This window comes from Neovison vison, chromosome 1 (assembly GCF_020171115.1).
Source record: "Neovison vison isolate M4711 chromosome 1, ASM_NN_V1, whole genome shotgun sequence".
In the NCBI taxonomy this organism is placed as follows: domain Eukaryota; kingdom Metazoa; phylum Chordata; class Mammalia; order Carnivora; family Mustelidae; genus Neogale; species Neogale vison.
In genome coordinates this window covers 90,216,104-90,242,549 of record NC_058091.1, presented here as the reverse complement: position 1 = coordinate 90,242,549, position 26,446 = coordinate 90,216,104, and the positions used below count along the sequence as shown (strand labels likewise).

At 49.3% G+C, this 26,446-nt stretch overlaps 1 protein-coding gene across 1 annotated transcript; it reads left to right on the top strand.

The window, feature by feature from the left end:
• Positions 1-9,346: 9,346 nt before the first annotated feature.
• Positions 9,347-26,255, top strand: MRPS18A (mitochondrial ribosomal protein S18A). Its single transcript, XM_044251648.1, has 6 exons — positions 9,347-9,489; positions 17,039-17,070; positions 19,920-20,027; positions 22,404-22,527; positions 22,770-22,839; positions 25,849-26,255. The coding sequence occupies exons 1-6, from the start codon at positions 9,378-9,380 to the stop codon at positions 25,991-25,993; spliced, it is 591 nt and encodes a 196-aa protein (XP_044107583.1). The 5' UTR covers positions 9,347-9,377; the 3' UTR covers positions 25,994-26,255.
• Positions 26,256-26,446: the final 191 nt, after the last annotated feature.

The window sequence follows — 26,446 nt, the reverse complement described above, 5'->3', positions numbered from 1 at the left end:
TTTCTACAGCTTCTCTATACAGTTCCCTCAGGGTCTGGCAATCTTAGAATCTACACCCCTGCCTCAAGGTTAAGAACCACTGGCAGACTTACAGAGAGAAGGAGTGAATAAGGGCCAACACAGAGAGAAATAGAGCTGAGAGGAGAGGATGCACCTGATGTTTCTGAGTTTCTCGTTCCAGTTGCCCCAAGGTCCCACTGAAATCTGCCTGTCCTGTATTGGTTATAAGAGATAGCAAATGGGGATGCCTGGGTGGCTTTGTTGGTTAGGCGTCTGCCTTTGGCTCAGGTCATGATCTCAAGGTCCTGGGGTCAAGCCCCATGTTTGGCTCCCTGCTTGGTGGGGAGCCTGCTTCTCCCCCTCCCTCTTCCTCTCCCACTCCCCCTGATTGTGCTTGCACTCTCTTTTTCTCTGTGTCAAATAAGTAAATAAAATCTTAAAAAAAAAAAAAGTAGCCAATGTCCTCCTGCAAGCTTGATGACTGCCACTTACAGCCCAGAGAGTCCTGGCTTCTGTGGAATAACGTGGAATTACGTTACCAGAGGTAGTTGCAGCCTAGCACTGGAAGGGCAGGTAGGCAAGAGAGAATACCCAGAAAGCTCAGAGGCAGGAAGTCCTGAGGAAGGAGGGGAGAAGTGGGCCGGGCCTGGAAAGAAGAGAAGGTGCCCCTGAAGAGGAACATAGTGACAGTAAGGGGGTTCTGGGGGAATGCGCATGGGGGAGGCTTTGAGAGTCTGTGTGGGAGAAGGCTGGGAAGGGGGAGATGGGGTGCCACCTCGTGAAAGGCCCCGTATGTCAAGCTGGGACTTTAGTTCCCTTGGTCAGCAATTCTCAGATGGTAGTATTCCAGGACTTCTTTAAAAATGCAGATTCAGAAGCCAGTTGTGGGCGACAAGGTGCGGTCAAGCAGGGAAGAGATCAAGTGTGTTTGGGAAAATTAGACGGGGACAGTCACGTAGACTGGAAAGGAACAGGGCAAGGGGCGAGACAAATGGTGGTACTGGAAAAATGACAGAAATGGAAATGGTGAGGAAGAGGGGAAATCAGGAGGTAACTTTGGAGTGTGAGAATGTATGAAAATTTTGACAACTGGATGGGGACAGTAGATGGTGACTCTGAGTGACAGGGAGACTGACAGACGTGCTGGCAGTTATCCAGAAGGTGGCGGTGGCCTCACCTGGACACGGTGCACATTGACACTCCTTAGGAAGAACAAAAGAAATCTCTGTGAACAGTTGGAGACAAAGGCTGGAGCTCAGGCTGGAGCAGGGCTATGGATTTCGAACTTAGCAGCATCAAGGTGGGAGCCGGTCAGAGTGAGATCTCTGAACAGGAGCAGAGAGGGGAGCAGCAAACTAAGGACTGGACTCTGTCATTCTGTCTCCTTATGGAATCCGAATTCTAGAACCAGACTGAACTCCTTACTGAGGGGGAAACTGAGGTCTAGAGAGCATTACTGACTTAAGGTGGCCAGCGGGTAGAGCAGAGGCTCATTTTCAGGCTGCAGCTCTTCCCTTTTGTTTTTGTATGTATCCCCCACGTGCAAGCAGTGGACAGCATCTGCCCAGGGCACCATTTTGTCTCTCTTCGCAAAAATATGCCAATAGTTTTAAAGTGCTCTAAAAGGTAAAAATTTCCCCCTTATGCAAGAACTGGATTCAAGCACCAAGAGAAAGAAATCTGATGAGCTCCTCAGCCTGACAGGGATGTGAAGACCCTTTCCGAAGGGGCACCCAGCCCTCTGCACAAAGCTCCAGCCACAGCAAGGATGGCTTAATTTGCAAGGACACTGAGCTGAGAGGGTCTCACTGGCCCCAACCATTAGCTGAGCTGGGGTGAGGCCAATGCCAGCTGAGCTCTGGGTACCTCTACCAGGGTGCACTCTCTTGGAGAAGATTCTGGCCTGTGCCCTGGGGATACACTCAAAGGGCTCGGCAGACTTTGTCTCCTCTGGCAGTTTGGTCTGGGACCTCCTTCCTCTGGCCTCACTTTCCTGAAAGGTTTTGGGGTCCTCAAGGCTCCTAAAGCCACGTCTCACCAATTTCGCTTCTCTTTCATACACCCCCTCCCTCCAGCTCTTGTTGAGACAGCAGCCAGCCCTAGAGATCCAGCCTGGAAACGAATCCGTTTTGCCTTGTAATTAATCCATTGAATGGTACGTTTAAGTTTTATGTGCTTTTTCTGAACATATTTTATTTTACTAGTAGAAAATGCTTTTTTAAAAAGCGGGGGAAGAGGAGAGGAAGAAAAGAGGTCCCAGGGCAATCATCCAGGTCACATAATGTTTCTTCATCAGACAAGAGCTTTCACAACTCAAGAGTCTCCCCTGGTGTATGTAATCATTGGTTTGCGAAAGGCACATAGTAGGCACTCAGTGGATACTTGCTGGCCCAATGAATCCATGAACAAATGAGGGGTTAAGACACATAACTTGGACAGAATAAAAGTCCCAGTGAGGAAGAGGCGCAACTCTGCAAAACTGATGGAAAAGACTGACTTGCCCAGGGCTCTAGACATAGCCTAGTTGTTTCTAGGCTCCTTGAGTCAAACAGGGCACACGCCTAGAGAGGTCACCACTAAGTGCAGGGTTCTTTGCCCAAGGTTTCTTCACCCACCCTCATTCATACCTGTCTGGAGGCAACACTCCAGCCAGACCAGCAAGAAACTGCCCTTTTTTAAAGGCATGGGAAACACAGGTGAGCAGGGAGGGGAGCCCAGAGCAAGCCAACTCTGGCTGTCCCCTCCCAACTTCTCACGCTCCCCCACTGAGGGGCTGTCCCTTCCCTCAGCAGCACAAAGCTAGTTGGGGAGGAGGGGCAGCTTCGGAAGATGAAACCAGACCCTTCTTGGGAGGCTCACAGGCTGGGCTCCCGGCCTGGGAAGGGCCGGCCACGTGTTGTTATGGTTGAGTCAACCAGCTGGGAATCAGCAGGGGTTTGTAAGGAAACCACATTAATTAGGAGAAAGCAAACATGACAGTCATTCACTCCCTGAGCCCTTTTCCCTGGCTTCTCTTGCAGCCCCCTCCCACCTTGGTCTCTAGCAGATCAGCCCTCTCCACCTTCCTGCGCCTTTTCACTGCCTCTGTCATTCACGGGAGAACATCTGTGTGGCTCTTGGCTCCAACCCATTCTTCCTGGGTGAGGTGGGAGGAAGGCAGGAAGAACATCTTCATCCCCAGCTGGGACCAGAACTTCCTTAGCCCCGAGGCCATAGACAGGCTGACCCACCCATGGCTTCCTAGTGTTTTGTCTTTGCTCGGGCCCCATCTGGCTGGCCTGGTGGCTGGGAGCAAGTCTCTAGACCAGATTGTTTCTGCTGCTAGTTTAAGTTTCTCTTGGCAAAATGAGCATTTCTGGTCTCATCCCTTGTGAACATTTCCCCAATCACCTTTATTAGGACAGTTTACTGGGGATGTGAGTTATCTCCAGATTTAAGATATAGGATCCAGGACAAGTAATGGACAAAAGAAGGAAGATTTCCCTAGCAAATGGGCTGGAAGCAAGGGATCTGGGCTCCTCAGAAGAAGGGATGGATAAGAAATTTTGTTCAGCTAAGGAGTGGCTGGTTCAGCAGCCTCCCTTATCTCATCTCCATGCATCCCAGGGTCACTCTGCTCTTCGGGATCCAGGACTGCTAACGCAGTTACAAACAGCCCGACCCAGGCACCAGAGTGACTCTGCCAACAGCCCCAGAGACTCCAGCTCTTGAAAAGACCCTTCCTAAAAAAAAAAAAAAAAAAGAAAAGACCCTTCCTTTGCATAGCAACTATCATTCTGCAGCCCCCAGAGAAGGGCCCTCACTCCCTCTTATTCCACACCACGGTTTTACTTTTTTTTAAGATTTTATTTATTTACTTGATAGAGAGCGTGAACACAAGTAGGGGGAATGGGAGAGGGAGAAGCAGGCGCCCCGCCGAGCAGGCAGCCTGATGCGGGACTCGATCCCAGAACCCTGGGACCATGACCTGAGCCGAAGCCAGACACCCAACTACTGAGCCACCCAGGCGCCCCTGACAGTTTTACTTAACAAAACAAAACAAAAAAATCCATGGGCACCTGGATGGCTCAGTCAGTTAAGCATCCAATTCTTGGTTCTGGCTCAGGTCATGATCTCAGGGTCATGGGATCGAGACTTGCATCTGGCTCCAAGCTAAGTGCACAGTGTGCTTGAGATTTTCTCTCTCCCTCCCTCTTCCTCCTCCTCCACCCCTCTTTGAGCTCTCTCTCTCTCTCAAATAAATAAATAAATAAATAAAATCTTTTTTTAAAAATTCCACAACACACCCAACTGGGTAGCAGAGTATGTAAGAATCACTGATGAAATAGAAAATACTTTTTTTTGGAGTAGGGAGATAGGTCTTAGAAAATATGTTCAAAGTAAAAGCAACTTAGATTCCTAGCAACTGGAGACTGATTAAGTTATGACACTTTCAGACAATGAAATAGTATACAGCCATTTAAAATAATGCTAAGGGACAGAAAAAGAGACCAAATAGAAACTCCAGAGACAGATCTAGACCAGATAAAATGCGATGGGGGAATGTGTGGTGATTTTAATAAATGGTGCCAGGTCAGTTAAATATTGCTAATGGGAAAAAAATGAGTCTTAATCCCAGTCTCAGATCATGTAATAAAACAATTCCAGGTGAGTTTTGATCTAATTTAAAGGTAAAACAATACAGTTTTGAGGGGGATAAAAAACAAAACAAAACAGAACATCTGCATGATTTTGAGGAGGAAAATAATGTAAATAAGAAACCAAAGGGACACACACTGGCTCAGTTGATTGTGTGTGATTCTTGATCTCTCGGTCATGAGTTCAAGCCTAAGTTGGGCATGGAGCCTACTTAAAATATCAAAAATACCAACTACAAAAGAAAAAAATGATAAATTACACTGTATTAAAAATTTTTTTAAAAATTTAAGGGGTGCGTGGGTGGCTCAGTCAGTTAGGTGTCTGCCTTTGTCTTAGGCCAGGATCCTAGGGCCCTGAGATACAGCCCCACATTGAGCTCCCTGCTCTGCAGGGAGTCTGCTTCTCCCTCTGCCATTCCCCACTGCTCGTGCTCTCTCACTCATTCTCTCTCACTAATAAATAAATAAAATCTTTCAAAAAATTAAAATACTGCTCATCAAAAAAATATACTACAGGGGTGCCTGGGTGGCTCAGTGGGTTAAAGCCTCTGCCTTCAGCTCGGGTCATGATCTCAGGGTCCTGGGATCGAGCCCTGTATCGGGCTCTCTGCTCAGCGGGGAGCCCGCTTCCTCCTCTCGCTCTGCCTGCCTCTCTGCCTACTTGTGATCTGTCAAATAAATAAATAAAATTTTAAAAATATATATACTACAGAAGGCAACTCAGAGAGGAAGATGACATTTGCCATAGTTATGTCCAACAAAGGACAATTATCCAGAATATATAAAGAACTTCCACAAATCAATAAGAAAAATACAGGAAGGGATGCGTGGGTGGCTCAGTCAGTTAAGCATCTGCATTCAGCTCAGGTCAGGATCTCAGAGTTCTGGGATGGAGTTCCAAATCAGGGTCTTTGCTCAGCAGGGAGCCTGCTTCTCCCTCTGCCTCCTTCTCCCCCTGCTTTCCACTCTCTCCCTTTCTCTCTCTCTCTGACAAATAAATAAATAAAAATCTTTTTTTTTTTTAAGTTGCTTCATTGAAAAGAAAACAGAAAAGAAAAATACAGGCAACCCAGTATAAAATGGGCCAAAGACTTGAAAAGACATTTTACAAAAGAAAATATCTAAATGGCTTATAAACATATGAAAAATGACTCATCTTCATTAGGCATCAAAGAAATATAAATTAAATACACAATGAAATCCTATGACATACTCACCAGAATGGTCAAGATGAAAAGTATAAAAAATATCAAATATTGATAACTATATGGAGCAACTAGAACTCTTATACACAAATGGTACCAGAATAAACTGTTTGGCAGTATCTACTATCTAGTATCTAAGTACATGCATATGCTATGATCCAACAGTTCCACTTCTAGATAAAGTCCTGAGGGATGCTTGTTCCTGTGTTCACAAAAATCATACAGAAGATTGTTCATCACAGCGCTATTTGTAGTGGTCCCAACTGGAAAGTATCTAAATCCTATTAACAAGAGGAAGGTGAAACAGCAGGTATAATCACGGTGGAACATTCTATAGCAACGGGAACGAATAAATGGCAAGTATACATAACAATATGGATGAATCTTACAAACATATTGATGAGCAGGTGAAAGAAGACACAAAAGAGTACATGTTCTGTAAGAGTCTATTTATACAAAGTTCAAATAAGGAAACAGTAATTTATGATGCTAAAAATTTAGGATAATGATTACCCTTGAAGAGGAAATAATGTCTGGGCGGGGACACCAGGGGGTCTTCCAAACTGCTATTAATGTTCTTCTTAGGGGCACCTGGGTGGCTCAGTGGGTTGGAGCCTCTGCCTTCGGCTCGGGTCATGGTCCCAGGGTCCTGGGATCGAGTCCCGCGTCGGGCTTTCTGCTCAGCGGGGAGCCTGCTTCCTCCTCTCTCTCTGCCTGCCTCTCTGTCTACCTGTGATCTCTGTCAAATAGATAAATGAAAATCTTTAAAAAAAAATGTTCTTCTTAGTGGTGTGGATAGTGTATTCCCTGTGTAAAAATTCATCAAGCTACAAACTGATAATTTGTATACTTTCTTTTTTTTTTTTTTAAGATTTTTTTTGGGGGGAGCACTTGGGTGGTTCAGTCGGTTAAGTATCTGCCTTTGGCTCAGGTCATGATCTCAGGGACCTGGGATCAAGTCCCACATCGGGTTCTCTGCTCATCAGGGAGCCTGCTTCTCCACCTCGCTCCGGCTGCTTGTACTCCTTAGCACAAAGAGTACAAATAAAATCTTAGATTTTATTTATTTCTTTGACTGAGGGAGAGACTGAGAGAGAGAGCATGAGCAAGGGGAGAAGGAGAAGCAGACTCCGAGCCTGACACAGGGCTCCACCCGGAGCTTGATCCCAGGACCCTGAGAACATGACCCGAACCGAAGGCAGACACTCAACCAACTGAGCCACTCAGGTGCCCCATAATTTGTGTACTTTCTTATACAGGTTATTCTTTATTTTTAAAATTTTTTAAAACTAGTCTCCTGAGCAAAATCTGGTCTCAAATAATTTTTTTTCATGTAGGGACTAATAATAAATAGGTTCAGAAAACTAAGATATTGAAAAGCAAGGTATTATTTCAGTATTATTTCATTTTGCTAAATGTAGCGTTTATCTCTGGATTAATGGTGATATATATTTTCTTTTTACTTTACTGTTTTCTCTTTTCTACAATAATGACATTACTTGTCATTGTATAAAATACAAGTTGTTTCTTTTTCTTTTTTAAATATTTCATTTATTTATTTGACAGAAAGAGATCACAAGTAGGCAGAGAGGCAGGCAGAGAGAGAGAGGGGGAAGAAGGCTCCCAGCTGATCAGAGAGTCCAATGCCAGGCTCAATCCTAGGACTCTTAGATCATGACCTGAGCTGAAGGCAGAGGCTTTAACCCTCTGAGCCACCCAGGCACCCAAAATACAAGTTGTTTCTTAAAATAAAAATTGAGTATAATAAGTCAGGATAAGATAATGAAGAGAGGGTTGACACTCAAATACTTTAGCTCACTGTGTCCAAAAATAAGCTCTGGGTAGGGGCTCTCCTACTGCCCTTGTTGCTACTGGATCACCAGAAGCTGGGGACTTATAAAGAAACAGGGGATGTGGTACAAGCAGGAAGGGCTCAATGTCATCATACAGAAGGAAAGTGGTAGCTATAGAGAAAGCCAAGCTTTCCTGATCTTAGCCAGGACATCTTAAAAAATACCCCACCAAAACCCTTTCCTCCACTCCTAATTCACGTGTCTGTTTCATTCACCCAGACTGATCTTTTTCTCCAGGATCTGCCTTTGCTGAATGTGATGTTTTATAGTAAACCAAGCCATATTTCTACTGTCCTCCTTGTCTATGGTGATATCACTCAAGCTCCCCATGGAGCAGCTGTTCTGCAGTCCCAACTAGAAGATGGGACTCTTTCCCTCCCCTTTATCAGGAAACATTTAATACTCTGCCATTTAATGAGCCTGATTTTTCCATCTATGAATCAGAGGGGGATAACTAGAAAATCCCCTTTCGGGTTTATTATGAAGGGTGGAAAAGAATATGGAGGATATTACGGGTTTATTATGGAGGGTGGAAGAATTGAGCTGCGTATGTTTATGGAGGATATTTCGGGTTTATTATGGAGGGTGGAAGAATTGAGCTGCCTGTGTTTCTTATATAGATCTAGGGGCGCATCCTATATATTCCGCAAATCCAAAAGAGGAAAGTTGTGTTTTCTTTTTAGTACTACAAGCCTCTCATTATGAAAGTACATCAAACTTATGACAAGTACCTAGCACAAGGGCCATCTCAATAATTGCCTTATTAATTAGCTTTTGTTTATTGGGCACTTAAGTCTTATCTAATCTTCCCAACAACCCTGTAAGTAGATTCCACTCATTCAACAACTATATACTGCACTTAAGTGACATATAAGTGTCAGCACAGTATTAATGCTGGAGATAAAAGTTAACAAAAAAACTATCTTTGCCTTCACGGAGTTTACAGTCTGGTGGAGAGACAAAAATACAAATAGATGTAAAATGCCATTATGCCAAGTACCAAAAGGGAGTTATCTGGCTCTGAGAGCCAGTAACAGCGAAGTTAAGGAAGACTCTAATGTGGAAGTGAATTTTGAGCTGAGCTCTGAGAAGTAAGTAGGAGTTTAGCAGGTGGCCAAAGAGCAGGTAGAGGAAATAGCTATGCGAAGGCCCTGGGGCCAAAAGGAAGTGTTAGGTATAGGAGAATTAAAGACAAGTGCGTTTTTGAGGGTGGGGGAAAGGGAGATCAGTGGAGAAGGTATGTATTAATTCTATGCCAGGTCGGCCTGATACCTGACGTTCAAGAACCAGAGTCCCAACAATTTCAAGCTCTACTGTACAGATCTAGCCTTAGCCACAAGAAGCAGAAAATCCGCATTTGAGTCGAAGAAAAAGTTTTTAAGTAAATAGGGGTGGTGTATGTGATTTTTACAAAGGAAGCCTGTGAGGGAACAAAAGCGACCTGACACACTCGGAGGACTAGCAGACCGGAGCTAGAACACCTGCGCTAGACTCTCAGAACAAAACACGGGCTTAACACAGAGATGTCTAGATTTAACCCTAACGCAAGAAGGAGGGAAATAGAAGCGCAAGAGCGTCGGAGCGTGAAGCCCATAACCTCACACTTCCTGCTCACCACTGCGGCTGCGCACACGCCGTTCCGGAAGCGGAAGTGCACAAGAGGTCACCGTTTGTTTTTCAAGATGGCGTCCCTCAGTGTGCTCGTGTACCCCTGTAGACGGCTACTCTGGGGGCTCCTTGCTGGCCCGATCGCAACCAGCTGGGCGCGGCTTCCAGCTCGCGGGTTCAGGGAAGGTGAGTCCTGGGTTCCGGCCACCTCCCAAGGCTGAGGAAGAGAGCGGTGGAGGTTGCTTTCTCCAGCCCCCGTGCTCCCCTCCCTCCCTTTCTTTCGCGCGGTTCTGAAACACTGTAGAGGCTAGCGCGCCGAGGGTGCTTGAAAGCACTTTCCAGACCTTGATGTTAGTATCTTGACGCTCGGGAGTGTTCTCACTGGTGGAGGCGGGGAAGGACGGGGAAGCCTTGCTTAGTTAGCAGGAGCAGGAAGAAACCCGTCCCGGGATGCAGAAAGCTTTCGGTAGAGGTATGCGTGTTTTAGTTTTGCTTTCCGTATTCTCTTAACTGCCTCCTCCCTTGTTTAAACAAAACAAACAACAAACAAACCTGGACCATGAGGGAAGGACGTGTAGCTATTCTCGCCAGGGCCTCCGTTTTCAGTTTCTCATATGAAAATGCTCTGATGGCGGCTTTTTCTGCCCCTGCCGCTAGTCTCCCAGAGAGAAAGAAGCTAAGGTGAAGCAGCGACAGATGCTGGACAGTGGTTCTCCTTTTCATTAGTCATAAGCCTGGAAAGGCAGCCTGATTCTAGCCTTGAACTGGGAGCTTACTGAAGGCCAAGTACTGTGCTTCTGACTGTCAGAGGATCCTGGAAAAAGAGAAAATACAGCCCTTTTCCTGAGAAGTAAGGTTCTAATGAGGTGACATGCATACGCTCCAATAAATGCAAGTGAGGTATTTACATGATTAGCTACAGGGAGATTTGGTTACCAGAAACAGAAACCTAGTTGGAAGTTTTAATGAGGGGAATGTGTCTTGAACAGGCTTATAAGAGGATGAAATCTGACAAGGAGTGAAAAGTTATGTCAGGACGTAGCCTTCCTTTGTGAACTGCTAGAAACCAAAATAGATGAGTGATGTGCAAAAGAAGTGACATCGGTGTGTTTGTTTTTAAGATTCTGGCATAGTATTGCCCAACGTATCCTTTAAAGCTGAGAGGTGCCCAGAGGAGAAGAACGGTCATTGTTGTCAGAGGGAGCAGAAAAGTCCAAAAAGAAGAACCTATTGAGGAATCCATTGGATTTGTCTCAGAAAGAAAGCTGTTTTAACTTTCAAACAGCAGTGACAGACAGGGCTCCTGGTAGGCCCAGCCACAACCAGCTGGACTTGGCCTCCATCCAGCAGATACAGGGGAAGTGAGGTCTGGGTCCCAGCTTGGGGAAATCAAAGAGGTATTTCATGAAGAAATGGAAATAGGTATGTTGGAAGAATTTAGATGGAACATACACTAGAAAGAACAAAATCTAGATACTGCTTGGTTAATATTAGATAAACTAATCTACTAATAAAGATACAAAAAAAAATCATGCTGATAATAGGAAGGACATGGTAAGATGGTTCATCTGTACCTTGCTGTAAAATAAGCATATACCTGTAACATTTTTGAGGGTCCTTATGAAGTGTCAGGCTCCAATAGCTGTAATTTACATATTTATTGTGAAATTCAGAGTTGAAAACAATTCTTTGCTATGTTCCCAGAGGATGAGCAAGAGGAATAGTTTTTTGCCTATTTGTTTTCTTAATATTTTATTTATTTATTTGACAGAGAGAGATCACAAGTAGGCAGAGAGGCAGGCAGAGAGAGAGAGGAGGAAGCAGGCTCCCTGCTGAGCAGAGAGCCCGATGTGGGACTCGATCCCAGGACCCTGAGATCATGACCTGAGCCGAAGGCAGCGGCTTAACCCACTGAGCCACCCAGGCGCCCTGCCTATTTGTTTTCAAAAGAGTATTTGAGGTTAGAATTTTTTCAGTTGGAGATTTTGTGAAATGATGGACTCTATAATCAGATAGGTCTTGGAACCTCTCTCCATAAGTACCTGGGTTGGTAACTCTTCTGTTACTTGCTGTCAGACCTAAAAGCTAACTAATTGAATTGATGTGATCTTACGTGTGGAGGCACTGCCGTGTTCTTTATTCTGCTTGAGAACCACCTGTCTTCAGAGCCTTTAAATGAAAAAAACTTTGTCTTAATATACTACCTGTTATGTGCAAGGCGTAAAATATTACATATATAGTTAATTTTTACTGGTCCCGGCTGGTATATTTGACACCCAAACAGTATTGTACACACAGAATTTAAAGTTGTGGGCAGGAAGCTGGGTGTTTTGCTGAAAATATTCAAGCATCCTACTTTTCAGGGTATCAAGTAGCATTACTTAATTTTAGTCAGAGTTGATGAACACCCAGCATTCTGTGCTTTTTTTTTTTTTTTTTTTAAGATTTTATTTATTTATTTGGGAGAGAGAATGGGAGAGAGAGAGAGCATGAGAAGAGGGAGAAGCAGACTCCCTGCCAAGCAGGAAGCCCGATGCGGGACTCAATCTTGGGACTCCAGGAACACTACCTAAGCCAAAGGCAGTCACCCAACCAACTGAGCCACCCACGTGCCCTGCATTCTGTGCTCTTGCCTGTAGAGACTCTTAGGCTAAAGCAGTGTTCTCCGTTGGGGGCAGTTTTGTCCCTGTGAACATTTGGAAACGTCTAGAAGCATTTTTGTTGTCACAAGTGGTACTCCTGGCATCTGGTAGGTAGAGGCCCAGGGATGTGTGCAAGATGCCTACCCCACCCCACATCAAATGACCACCTGGCCTGAAATGCCAGTTATGCTGCTATTGAGAAAGCCTAATCAAAAGTTTGATCAGAGGGACACACAAAGGCAAGGAGAGGTGCAGGCAGACAAAAATGGAAATCATGCTTTAGTCTGTGACTGCTGCGTGCACTGTGCTAGGCTTTCCACATACATCTATTCCATCTTCTCAACAATCTTTAAAGGCGGATATTATTGACATTTTTTCCGCATGAGGAAATCTGGCCCAGAGGAGTTCAGTAGCCACCCGGGATCACCCGCCAGTAAGTGGTGGCATCAGAAGCAGAGCTAGCACTTCTCCCTCTCCACCACTAAGACTGCTGTGGTGCTCTAGGGGAGGGCTGCCCTGTGATTCTCCCACCTGAAAGATCTCCTCAGTTCACTGGCTGAAGATCGTGTAGTGCTTTTTATGGGAAAGATTGTGTTAGATCTCATTCCTGCCTTATCGCTCTTGGGAAGGAAATGTATTTAAAACAGAAACACATCTGACTCTCTGAATTAACAGGAATCATCCATCAGAAGCTAGTGCAGGGGCGCCTGGGTGGCTCAGTGGGTTAAGCTGCTGCCTTCGGCTCAGGTCATGATCTCAGGGTCCTGGGATCGAGTCCCGCATCGGGCTCTCTGCTCAGCGGGGAGCCTGCTTCCTCCTCTCTCTCTGCCTGCCTCTCTGTCTACTTGTGATCTCTCTCTGTCAAATAAATAAATAAGATCTTTAAAAAAAAAAAAAAAGAAGAAGAAGAAGCTAGTGCAAAGGCTGAAGGGAATTTTCTTCATCTTTCCCAGTTAGCTGAAGGGCCTTTCTGGAGGAGCTCACATTTCAGACAAGGATGCACCTGACAGGATGGGAAGCCCTGTAGCTAAAAGCTTTGAGAAGGGAGTGTGTGAGTTGGGGTTTTAAAGACTAAAAGGGACATAGTCCAGAGGAACCTTCTAGTGGAAAAAGCCCGGTGAAGCCTAGTGCAGAGGGACATTCCCTCAGAAGTCCAGGGAAAAGAACGGGGTAGGTGATGAGAGAATCAGAGAACTTGTAGTAGAATTGAAGATGAGCATAGGGGAGTGGGGAAGGAGTTTGAAAAAAGTAGTCAAGGGCCAGAAGTGCAGCCACTGGTCCCAAACAGATACTCCAATCTCCAGCCCTCCCCCAGGACTTGTGAGTGCTGCCCTTTAGCCATCAGTGGCTCCATTCTGTCCTACTCTGCTTGGGACTTGGTTTGCGTGGATCTTTTCCAAGAAAAGATCAAAAAGAGACCAAGAAGGACTTGGTCTCTGGGCACTTCCTGCAGCAGCGCCCTCCACATCATTCATGGGTCCCCCCTTCCCCTTCACGAAACAGTTGGGTCTTCATACTGCTGCAGTTCACTGAGTCTGTGTTTGTGTGACAATCGAGGTCTTTCTGCGTTCACTGCAGTCTCGCCCCGGCACTGTGTGCGCTAGACTGTTACAGTTCAGCCATCCTGGCCCCCATCCTAAGTGAGTATTTACTGAAGTACTCAGAGGGCCTCTTTACGAGGCATGGACTTTTATTGTAGTGAAGTTCCCATACTTGGTTTTGTTCCCTTTTCTCCTCTAGGGCAGAGACTGTCTTCCTGTTCTGTTGCAGCTCTCCACAGTGTGGGACTAGGCTGTGCTCTCCCTGGGTGCTCAGCAAACACATTGCCTCACGTGGGACGGATTATTTGACGTGTGCGAGAGAAGTGCCCGTCGTAGAAAATTTGCCCCAAACTCTAGCCCAGAAACTCGTCATGTCTTGCCTTCGTCTACTTCATAGTAGCTGTATCTCAGAACACTAGGGCGATTCTACCTTTTTCTAAACCAGGTGTCTGGTACTACCTAAATGTCTTAGTCCAGTTTTTCAAGGTTACCCACGTCTTGAGTGGCGAGGCGGCCAGGGGCAAAATGGATCTCAGGTTCTGTTTGATTTTGACCTATTTTTGTGTGCACACTGAAAAGCAATGCTATTTTGATTCCTATCTCCTGTTTTCAGAGGCTTAAAATCTAGGGGTTTCTTGAGGCTCCAGCCAGGCCTCCTGCCCCTGCACTGAGACACCGCCCTGATCACTCTCAGTCTTGTTCTGAGGTCCTTCTTTCTGGTCTGACAGATTGTAGTAGGTAAGCATCTGCCTGTTGTTTTACCCACAGGCGGGCGTGGGGAAAGATGATTCACTGGCTCAGCGTTGCTGTGTGGGGAGCTAGCGAACAGTGGAGCTGGCCACAGGCTTTGATCTCTTTTCCAGGGGCCAGTAGGATGACTTCAGGGTTTGGTTCTTTGCCGGGAGTGATGTGTGTTTTGTTAGATTTGTTTACCTCATGGTTAGGACCCAAGTGCCTCCACGGAGAGGGGAATCACATGTTTATCCGCTTTGTGTTTCGGGCCTTCGTTCTCCTTCTGGCTAGAGGGGTACCAGGAATGTGTCTCGCCTTTTGTTTCCTCCCAGATTCTTAGAAACTTCGCCCTCACCTGTTGATGCTTACTTGGTTGCCTTCCATCCCTCTCCCAGGTTGGGTTTTTGCAAAGTTTCTGGGGTGCCCAGAAGCCCAGCTGAGCTGGGGCTCTGCCTGCTTCTGCGCCCCCGTGTCGGTACATTGACATATCCCGGGACCATGGCCCCGCAGCTGTGCTGGCCTCCTGACTGAGCACCAGGCTGAGTCTTACCCACATCCCGTTCATGCTTGTCTCTGTTCTGAACAAGTAGATCCGTGTGTGAGGTGACGCATTTTCTTTTACAGGGAGAGAACTAGTTTGTCTTAGAATTGATTAGTTAACTGCAGTGTTCTGGAGAAAGCCTCAGGGCCTTTCTGGCCTTCGTGGCTCCTTTGTGTATATCTGGACTTGGAACACTGAGGGGCTCTCAGGTTGGTTGTTTTGGAGTAATGAGGCTTTATGAATGGCCTTGCCCAGAAAACAAATGGGGGACAATTCCAGGCAGTCTGTGTCCAATTAGGTGTTGGTCACAGAGCTCAGTGATCACAGATGCTGCTGAGGGCCTCCAGTTGGGTTCGAATTGCCTCACTTTTTTCTTAGACATTCATTCTCTTTCTTTTTGCTGTTTATTTTTCATTGCAAAAGCAGTACATGTTATTTTTAAAACTTTAGAAAATCCAGGCAGGCATAAAGAACAAAGTAAAAATCACGTACTGCCACCACTGGGAGAAAACCAGCATTACCGTTTAGGGACACAAGTCTGTATGTGCGCGCATCAGCGTGTTTCCAGGAAAGGGTCCATAACTTTCACTAGATTCTGAACATTAGGGACCTTAGGCTCTTTCTTAAAGACTTCTCTAATTTAGAGAACGAGAGCAAGCATGGAGGGGAGGGGCAGAAGGAGAGAGAAACTCAAGCAGATTCCCCACCACTGGGAGCTTGGCACAGGCATGGTCTCACAACCCTGAGATAATGACCTGAGCCAAAACCAAGAGTCCAACGCTCTACTGACAGAGCCACCCAGGCCCCCACCCCACCCCACCAACCCCTCCCGCACCCCAGCCTTTGACTCTTTCTAAGCTGTACTACTCCTTGCCTCAGCTGAAGCTGAGTAAAACTAATTGTGGGAACCCAGCTGCTATATCAGTACGGTGCTGGTATGCTGGTATGAGACAAGTTCGATACCGGCTCTACAGACCCGAGTTTTCTGTCACATTGATTAGCAGTCAGAAGTGACCAGTATTGGGGCGCCTGGGTGGCTCAGCGGGTTAAGCCGCTGCCTTCGGCTCAGGTCATGAACTCGGAGTCCTGGGATCGAGCCCCACATCGGGCTCTCTGCTCAGCAGGGAGCCTGCTTCCCCTCTCTCTCTCTGCCTGCCTCTCTGCCTGCTTGTGATCTCTCTCAATAAATCTCTCTCAAATAAAAATAAAATAAAATCTTTAAAAAAAAAAAAGAAGTGACCAGTATTTCGTGGTCTTGGTGCAACCTAGCGTTGACAGCCTCTGCTGCGTGCTGGTTCCCACACTTGACGGCAGCGGCTCCCCTCTTTCTGAAGTAACTAGAGAACAAGGGGGACTCTCTAAGAACTTTGTGTGATTACATTCTCCAAGCATGTGCCATTGGCTTGGTTCTTCCTTGGAATATTATTGAAGTTGTCATTCTTCCTCCTGGTTGAGTAAGCTAGGATATACATACAGCCTGAGGGATGTGTGTGACTTTACTATCCTGCCCTTGAGGTCTCTCCTGGGTAGGGCGCTGAGGGAGTCCCCCTCTGTTTGTAGTTGCCCTGCTTTCCTGAAAACTAGCCTGGGCCAACGTCTGCAGGCCCTTGTCCGCCACCCCTGTCACCACTCGCTCCCAGGGACAGAGCTCAGTGCAACCTTGCAGGGAAGGCGTGGAGAATGGCTGAGGATTTAACCCTCAAAGCTTCCTCTCAGAGGTTTAGCACGGCTTCCCTGGCCAACTTGTGCGAGTGAGCTTGTCTTACCCCTTGTCTGGCCTGGGGCCTCTGGAGCACAGTCCTGATTCCAGCATGTGTTGGAGACTACACGTTGTTCAGGGTCAGAAGCCATGTTTATCTGATTCTCGTCATGAAAGGACATGCGCAATAGGTACTTCTGAAGGTCTTTTAGATGCTTCTGCCCCCACCCGGCCCAATTCTGAGGTCATTACTGCCAGCCACGGGAGGGCCAGATCTTGCCAATTCCCTTGGTTTAGGACCAGGATGAATCTCGGCTTAGAAAGGAAAACAGTGTGGAGACCCTTAATCCCAAAGAGATGGTATTACCTGGGCATCTGGGCTTGCCCCGACCCAACCTCAAGGGCAGAGAGCCTTGGCACTCGGAGATGAACCCTGCACGCTTTCTTTCCCAGGTGGGGACCGTGGGAGAGTGCTGACCGAAGGCTCCGATTTTCTGCATTTGTAGAATTTGAGCTGTTATTTGAAACTCCCTGTTCCTTATTAAATGGCTGACCTGATTTTTCCCCTTTATCTCTGTAGTGGTGGAGATCCAAGAAGGCAAGACGACTATAGTAAGTATCATCGAATTGGCCACTTACAACCTCTTTAATGCTTGGAGCTGCCTGGGAGAGGGGGAGGGAGGAAGGGAGGCCAGTCCAAACTGGACTCCTGGCGTCAGGGGCAGCTCCCTCTGTCACCATAAATCCACAGTCTTTAACGTTTTTCAAGCTGTGCTGTCATGTGGTTGAATCAGGAACAATCATTGTGCCTGGACTGCGGCATCCATTGTTGGATCACAGTGGCCTTTCGTATAAGGTCTCAGAGGTCTTTGCTGATATATCCTTTGCTGGGGATGAATCAGTTTTCCAAAGGGGAAGCTAAGGCAGTGGTGAGAGTAGAGAGCCCAAGTAAGTTGACCCGTGGCCAGAAGCCTGGATCTCAGCTCCTTTCTTGCCTGCCTAGAAAGACCAAGCTACTCCTTAAGGGATACCATTCAAAGGTGATACTCTCTGGGCCTTGGGCTTACTAGCCACACCCTGCCTTGTCTGTTGGTTGAAAAGCTAGAACCATTCTTCATCCACCTACTCCCCCCTTTCGCTGGTCAGGCCCATCTCACCTCCCTTTCCTGGGGAGTCATGGGGCCTAGATTATCCTATAATCCCTAAAAGACAACGTTTTCACACGGCCTTCCATGCTTGCAAGTAATCTCAGCCACTCCACAGAGCTCCCAGAAGCCTCCATAACTTCCATGTCAGTCAGGGGTTTAACCCCTCTGGCAGCCAGCCAAGCTCAGTCCTTCCCAAAGCAGTCTTTTTTTTTTTTTTTTTTTTTTTTTAAAGATTTTATTTATTTATTTGAGAGAGAGAGACAGTGAGAGAGAGCATGAGCGAGGAGAAGGTCAGAGAGTGAAGCAGACTCCCCATGGAGCTGGGAGCCCGATGTGGGACTCGATCCCGGGACTCCAGGATCACGCCCTGAGCCGAAGGCAGTCGTCCAACCAACTGAGCCACCCAGGCGTCCCTTTCCCAAAGCAGTCTTACCCCAGGATGAGCCCTTAGGGTTTTCTCTTCGGGTCCTCCCCAGAGTACTCCTCAGCCTTTTCACTGCTTAGCCTCAAAACAGTTCTTTTTAGGGGGCCCCCATCCCCTTTGGGCTCCTCTTTTGATTCCCTTATTCAAAGCCAAAACAAGCATTCACCCGAGGAACTCCATGCTGGGGGAGAGAAATAGATCTGGCTTTTGAGTATAGAGTATTTCTCATGTGGGGCATCAATCTGCTATTTACAAAATGAACATGGAGACGTCGTGGCACCGTGAGACCCATTGGGAGGAGGGAAGCCCATCCGTGCCTCCATGGAGAGCCACCACCACAGCTAACTGGGCATTGCTCACTTTCTGGGGTCTCACTTTTTTCATCTGTAACATAAGGTCTTGAATTCTCCCTCACAAGGTCTTAGGGGTGCGATGAGGTGATACATTTGAGCCGTTAATTAGCACAAAGCCAGGCACAGGGGAGTCAATAAATGTTCACCCTGCCCCCTGCTAAGCCCACTGTAACCCCCTCCCAAGACCCAACCTGCACCTCCACATTTTCCCTAGTGCACTTCTCTGTTTCTGGCATGGCTGCAGTGGCCTTGGCAGAAAGTCAGGTAGCAATGCCCCGCACAGCCCCCTTTCCCTTTTCCCAGTTTCTGCCCCAGGAGACAGTATTGCTTCCCTCCCAAAGCCTCAGACCTCTTCTTACTTCCCTCTCATAATCCACGGCCTCAATCAGCAAGGCTTTCTGCACTCCCCCTCTTGTAATTAGAGCCGCCTCCCAGATCATTGGCTTATGGCACTTGGTAATTCCAAGGCTGTGTCACAGGATACAGCAGCAGTGGCAGAGGTCACTGCACACATGGCCTCAGCAGGATTTGAACGGTGACATCCAAAATGATAAAAGCAAGGAGGCGGGCAGGGGAATAGATCTTCCCATGTGTGTTTCAAAAAGAGAGAGGAAGGCAGCAAGAGTGCGCATGGTCCCCACTTGTTAAGGCACAGAGCAGGCTCTCTGCCTCGGCGCTGGTGGCATTTGGGGCTGGCTAGGACTTTGTCATGGGGGTTGTCCTGGACCTGGCAGCATGGTTACCAGCTTCCCGGCTAGACGACCCGAGCACCCCAGGCCCCGGCTGTGACAGTCAGAAATGTCTCCAACATTGTCCAGTGTCCCCTGGGGCACCTGTTGAGAACTGCCAGCAGACTTGCCTCTGTTGGATGAAGCTGGAGGGCAGTTTCCTCGGAGAAGGATACGATGTGTGGGGTGGGAGGGAGACTTCCTTTTTTTTTTTTTTTTTTTTTTAAGATTTTATTTATTTATTTGACAGAGAGAGAGATCAGAAGTAGATAGAGAGGCAGACGGGTGGGGGGGGAGCAGGATCCCTGCTGAGCAGAGAGCCTAATGTGGGGCTCGATCCCAGGACCCTGGGATCATGACCTGAGCCAAAGGCAGAGGCTTTAACCCACTGAGCCACCCAGGTGCCCCGGGAGACTTCCTTTAAACTGTGTACCCCTCCACAGTTTGAAACTTTTTACCATGTGCGTGTATCACTTTTTCCAGAGAGGGAAGCATAACGTTCTGGTGTTTTGTTTCAGTGAAGAAAAGGTAGCATTTGGCTGACAGAACAAACCCCTCCCTCTTGCCCCCAGCATTGTCTACTGGCCTTGATGCTCGTGTGTCACTAGATCACATCTCCATGGCCCGCCGAGGTCCAGTATGCAGCAGCTGCAGAACCAGCGCCACGGCTGAGGTGGAAAGACCTATTAGCTACTCCCACGAGGCCCCCAGAGAGACGCTTCCCTGGCATATCACCATTTGGGGGGTTGCTCAAGGATCTGAGGCTCCACATGCCCTCTCCCTCACTGGCTCTTTCTCTTCCTCCTAGGTTGAAGGCCGGTTAACAGGGTCTCCCAAGGAAAGCCCAAACCCCCCTAACCCCTCTGGCCAGTGCCCTATCTGCCGGTGGAACCTGAAGCACAAGTATGGCTACGAGGTGAGCTGAGCTGTGCGCAGACCCCAGCTCTGCGTGCCGTGGGGGTCGCGGTCGCTGGTTCGCTTCAGCGGCAGCCCCAGCCCCAGCCACTGCTGCATCTCGTTTTGCCACCAAAGACAGTGGCTCTCAACATTGGCTGCCCCAGGAAGCTTTAAAATCATACTCGGGCCCCACCCGCAGACGTCGACTGCGTTTGGTCTGGGCGGAGCCTGGCCGTGGTTAGTTTTGAAAGCTCCCAAGGTGATTGTACAGTGTCATCAGGGTTGAAGAGTCACTAATTTAGGTCATGGGCTGGTTGCATGCAGTTCAGACCACCAGGGCCCTGTAACCCTGTGTGTTCCCAACAGATGGAATCAGGCTCTGGATTTGACTTTCCTCCTCTTTTAGGGAGGGTGTATTCAGGGAGTCCTCACTGTGATCTGGGGACACATTACTGTCTCCGTCCGTACTGGAGCTGCAGAGACCCCTGGTGGCTCCAGCTCCTCTAGAGCCATTCTCCATGGAAAGATGATGGTGCTGAATAAGAATGGGTGACACTGCGTGCAGGCTCCAGGTCAGGCCCTGGGGTGTGCCAGGCCTTCCTTCGCTTGGTTTTCACAATAGCCCTGTGAAGTAGTTCCTTTTTTTGTCCTTGGTTTCCAAACAAGGAACTTAGAGGCATGGAAAAGTTGATGAACTTGCCTCAGGTCCCCCAGCTAGTATCAGAGCCAGACCATAAACTGGGGTACAAAACCCAGGCGGAGCCTACTATCCTGACAACCACTGTCCATTGTTTCTAGAAACAGGGCGGGCTTGGGGGAATGACGCAGCCCTGGAGAAACCCATACTTGTCCTTCAAGGTTCCGTTGGTGACGTTAAGCACCCTATTTTTAGGTTTCAGGTGATGCAGGCTGTGGGCCAATTTGACCTGCAAGTTGTTGCTGTACCGCTCCGTGCAATGGGATGGCTAAGGGCCCGGATCCCGGTCAGGTGGTGAGAGCAGGAGAGGCCACATGCCCATGGGATCTGAACAGAATGACCCAACTAATCTCCAGGGCTGGGAGCCTTGGCTCCGGGCCACCCAGTGGGGAGAGGGGGGCGCTCCTTCCACTCCGCTCCCAGCCCTTCTGCTCATGGCTGCCCAGAATAATAGGAAACCTGCAGACCACGGAGCAGTGTTCACAGCTTCTTGTAACGTAGAAGGTAGTGGGGTTGTGGCTGTACTTAGAATTCCAGCTGAAGATGGGGTAGTGAAGTCCACACCTGCCTAACCACCGTGGGGCACTCTTTCTACCAGCCATTTCCAGGAAATGGACTTGGCTCTGTTTATCCAGCAGACGAAATCCAATCCCCTCCGAGGTAAAGGCTAAAGTTGTTTTCCTTTTACCCCTTCCCACTCAGGACACCATTAGCCTGAGCCGCACAAAGCTGTCAGCTTGCTTGGCAGCCTCCGGTGGGGGCTGGGGCTATGGGCCCAGTTTATTAGTCCTGGATAATCCAGTCCAAGTTCTTTTCACCAGATTCTAAAGATTACAGGGGTGGGAATTGGGGGCCCGGGTCCCTCAGGAGCTGCCCAGTGATTAAAACAAATCTGCGGCTATACAGCGAGACGCCTGCCAGGGCAGCAGATCGGTTTGTGGAACAGACCTGCGAAGTTGGGCACGGCAGGCCCCTCGGTGGGCGGGGCCCCCATCTCCTCGGAGAAGCAGTGGCTTTTATTAACCCCCTCAGCCACCCGGTGAAAGGTAGAGGGGGAAGTGGTCTCTTGGTTTTTTTTACTGTTTCTCCTTGTGTCCTTGCCTTGTCCAAAGTAGTCTGGTGGTCCAAAGGAAGCCCAAGAATCCATTCACATCTGGCCACAGGGGCCTTCAAAGATGTGGCTCTTTAACTTCACCACCGATCCTTCCCCCCGCCCCAGCTCTTGTGCTGCCTAGCGCTGGAATTGAGCTGGCGGGTCTGTGTGTGTGTGTTCCGGCCTGTAGCCTATAGGCTATGGGGGTAGAGACGTGCTGGTTTCTCCCCCTTGAGTGGAAATCTATGACACACCTCCAAGGAGACTAATAGACCTTTCATTACCTGGAGAGATGCTGCCTGGGCTCCTAAGACAAACAATTCTTGAGGAGTGTCTGTTCTCTAATCTCTCAGAGATTCTCATGGAGGTGCTAGAAGCCCCTGGGGTTGGGAAATCTTACCAACTTGGGATTGCAGTTGTGTTAGGGTAAAGGCAGACCAGTATTCAAAGGCTCTATGTGGAGGGGGTGGTCTCTGGTGGGTTCCGTAGGTGGGCATCAGCCCCTTTGGGTTCTGGGGTAGGATAGCCTCTGGTGTAGTCCACGAGGCCCTGGTGCCCTATATCCAGTGCCTGCCGGCTGGCTAACAGTTTTCCATTTCCCCTAGGATGTTCTGCTGCTCAGTCAGTTCATCCGACCCTTCGGGGGCATGCTACCTCGGAGGATCACAGGCTTGTGCCTGGAAGAGCACCGCAAGATTGAGGAGTGTGTGAAAATGGCACACCGAGCAGGTAGAAGGCTCTGTCAGGGCAAAGAGGCGGGCAGAGGGCTATGGGTGCCATCCCCCTATCCCACCCCTTGCTGGCTGCCCCCTGGGCCAGCCCCTCTTGAAAGAGATAGGGACATCCAGAGTCTTTGCTGAACTCACCCCCCAGTGCCAACCTCCCACACGCCCTTGGGCTTTCCTTTCTGCCCCCGAGAACTGCAGAGGGAGCTGCAGGACCATTCCACATGTGCTCTCGTCTCCACTCAGGTCTGTTCCCAAATCACAGGCCTCGGCTTCCTGAAGGATTTGTTCCGAAGAGCAAACCCCAACTCAACCGGTAAGCAAAGCCGTCACCCCCCGGAGCACCCTGCAGGCCCTCAGCTCTCAGTACTCTGTCCACGGGTGATGCCATTTCCTAGAGCTCATCCCACAGCTCAGGAAGGCTAGAGTGCTCCCTTGGCTGTCTATTCCATCCCTCCTCACGTGAGCATCCACCCCCTTCAGCCCCAGCACTGCTGCAGGGGATCCTGAGTACACTTCTGTGGCCTCCCCTGCTGGCCTCGGCCTCGCTCCTCTTCCCATCCCAGCTGGGCACTTCGCACAGGGGCAGGGAGGGTAAGAAGGTCTGCTGGTTGGGCATTAGAATGTGCTAATCCCCTGTTTATGACATCATACTGGGTTGCTATGGGAATGTTAGAGCACTTCTACAAACTTCTCAGTATCCCAGCACTGGGGTTATTAAAGGGCAGAGTGAGGCCTGAGAAAGGGGAGGGCTCTTTGGGGTGCAGCCACTGTGTACTGCTATGCCCGTTGTGCACTGTGGAACTTCAGCCTCTATGTCACTCCCTAGGGTCATGCAGTTAACCTGTATAGCTGCCCAGGGCAGACTGGGAGGTTCTGGGCTTTTGTAGAAAAGAGGAACACCCCCAGATCCTGGAATCAGTCAGTCTGCCTTCTAGCTGAGGCAGGGGGGCCCCCTCTGGTATAGGAGCAGATTTCTGTCTTACTCTCAAAACAGCCATTCTATGGTGAGCTCCCACCCCTTTCTTTGACATGACTACACTCATGTCCTCCCAGATCTGCAGTAGCCCCTGCTCGAGAGTAGATCCAGGTCTAGAAAATCGATTCTGGTCTTTTCTTTTTGTTTGCCCTGTCAACGCCCCTCCCTCTTCCGTCTGTCCAGCTGCTACTATAAGTGCTCTCTGGAGGAGACCCAAGATGGTTGAAGCAAAGCAAGACACCCATCTACAGCCAGCCTCCAAGGCTGATACCCGACAGAATGCAGGCGCGGAGGGTGGGAGGCCAGGCGACTTCAGCTCTGGGTGGCTGGACTGGGGACACAGGGCCAGAGTTGGGTCTTCACTGACACCTCAGCAGTGCCCTGGCCTCATGCCCATCTCCACCTGTACCTCCCACATGGCTAGCTGGGCCATCCGCCAGCAGCCCTGGTGAGCCAAGACATATTAACCTCTTCCTGTCTTTCCCACTTGTGCTCTGGACCATTTGGGAGTTGAGCCCACCCTCCTGTCTGACTTGTAAAGAGACAGCAGCCTGCCTAAGGACACAATCCATTCTGCCCTCAGGCCTTTGAAGCAAGGCCAGGCTCCCTCCCATATATCCGGTGTCCTTTAACGTGACACAGGATTGATGATGTGTGGGGGCTCTTGGGTTGCAAAAGGCCACTCTGGGGGGAGGGGGAGTCCTGGCTAGGAAGAGTGTGATACTCTTGCAACAAGGGACTTGATGATTCCATCCAGAGGGCCTTGAGCTGCGTGGGACTGGCCCAGGCCCTGCTGGGCCCTAAGGAGCCACGCTTCCTCCTTCTCCTACCCCTTCAGGAGACGTACGAAGGAACCTTGGTTTTTCCTAGAGCTGGAGTGTTCCCCAGAGAGCTAACTGGAGGCCACTCGGGCCACACACCCCCACCCCCCTGTCAGCAGCTATTCCATGTGGCACAGGCGTCAGGCCCAGGGCTAGCTGAAGCCTAGCATCCCTCCACTTTCTCCAGGGCAGGGGGAATATGGCTTGAGGGCAGCAGCTCTGGACAAGCTGGTCAGCCTCAGGCCCTCCCGGGGTCCGTAATCTCATTGCACATTCCTTTTAGGGAGCCTGCTCCCACATTCCCATTTCTTCCTCCCCACTCCCTCTGAAAACTGGGAGATGCTGACTCCGGGACCTGCCAGGTGTTCCCCTCCCTTCACCTTTTCTGTTGTCCCAGCACCACCAACCAGAGAAAAGCCAGCCGTAGGCCCCACCCAGTGCACAGAGACCTTCCTGTTGGGAGCACTGACATTAATGTTACATGTGGAGAGTCGTGTGTCCATCCCACCTCCCCGCCGCCGCCGTCCACATCACACTTGAAGTGTAGGGCAGCACTTCCCACAGCTTTTTACTTTCTTCAGAGCTGTTCCCTTTGCACAGGGCTAAGAGCAGGAAACCAAGGTCCAGGGACGGGGAGCTCAGTTGAAATGTGTGAATCAGTAGTCTTTTTTTTTTTTTTTTTCAGTTTTATCTAAAAATTCTCAACCAAGGTGTTTAATTTTTTAAATGATAAAGTTTCTCATGTGAGGGTCTCTAGCGGCAGCTGGGTTGAACCCCAGCCTAGAGCGGAGGCCGGGGAGGAGCCTGGCTTTGCCATGGCTAAACTTTCAGGATGAAGGGTGGGCCTCTCTGGACTGGATCCAAGTTTCATTCTGGATGGAGTAAACCCCAGTCACAGCCGGCATGAGCCACTTTTCCGGGAACTGTCAGGGCCCTGGCCATCCCCAAAGGAGGCCAAAGGACTGTGGGCGGCAGCCATCTTTCCCCACCCCCCTCCTGCTTATGTGAACCTTCCCGGGCTAGGTCCATACCACAGGTCCTCACCCTTGGCTCCCATTATGAGGGTGAGGGGCAGGGGTCCTACATCAGTGATGGCCACCCAGGGGAGCTCCTGGAAGGCCAGAGTGGCAGAGTGAGCCAAGTAAGGAAGAGGAAAGGATCTCTCCAGGCCTTACATCAGCCTCTCCTCTCCCCATGACTGAGGCCAGAGAGGAATGATCTGCTTTCTGGACAGCCTCTTCCTCCGCCTCCTCCCCCAGCAAGTATACACACAAAAATTGACAACTCATAAAGATCAAGGAAGCGCATGGCCCTGGGCTGCCTGACCCTGGCCACACACGCTTGCGGCAGCAGGAGCCCAGCCCATCTGTTTACGGCACGCTTAGCCGTTGCTCCCAGGAAAAGTCCCTGCTCCACGAGAAGCGAAACTGGTGAAAGGCTTTGGCCCGAGGAGACATGACCCACCGTCCCAGCTCCAGCATGGGCCCCCATCTCTCCCAACCACATCATTGCTCTCCCTCCACAGGTACCTGACCCGCTGGTCTCCCCGCTCTGTCAAGCCCATCTATAATAAAGGCCACCGCTGGAACAAAGTGCGTATGGCTGTGGGGTCACCCCTCCTGAAAGACAACGTCTCCTACTCAGGAAGGCCTCTGGTGTTATATCACTGACTGGGCTCTCTGCAAACGTGACCAGAGCTCCCACGCTCCAGCCCTGTTGCACCACGGCGGCCCAGCTCCTCCAGCAGGCGTGGCAGATGCAGGAGGCAGTGGGACCGACCTCAGTGCCCTCAGCCTGCCTGACAGCAGCACTGGGAAGGGGTTGGGTCCCTGAGCAGCAGCTGTGGTCTCATGACTGCCTTGGGCAGCGCTTCGTGCTGGGGCATAGGAACTCTCCCCAAAAGAATGTCATAAACCAGGTTCATGGACTCTGCTGCTCGGTGTGTACTTACTGTCTGAGAAGTGCAGGGGGCTTGAGCCCCTTTCTAGCCAGTTCTTGAGCACTGAGTCACTCAGCTTGTGATAGGCCACATGAATGCCACCAGAGGAAGTTTCTGGGCCAGGTGGGTTCCCATGCCCTGTGTTGACAGCCGTCAGCCATTGGCTCGAGGGCTGTGAGGAGGT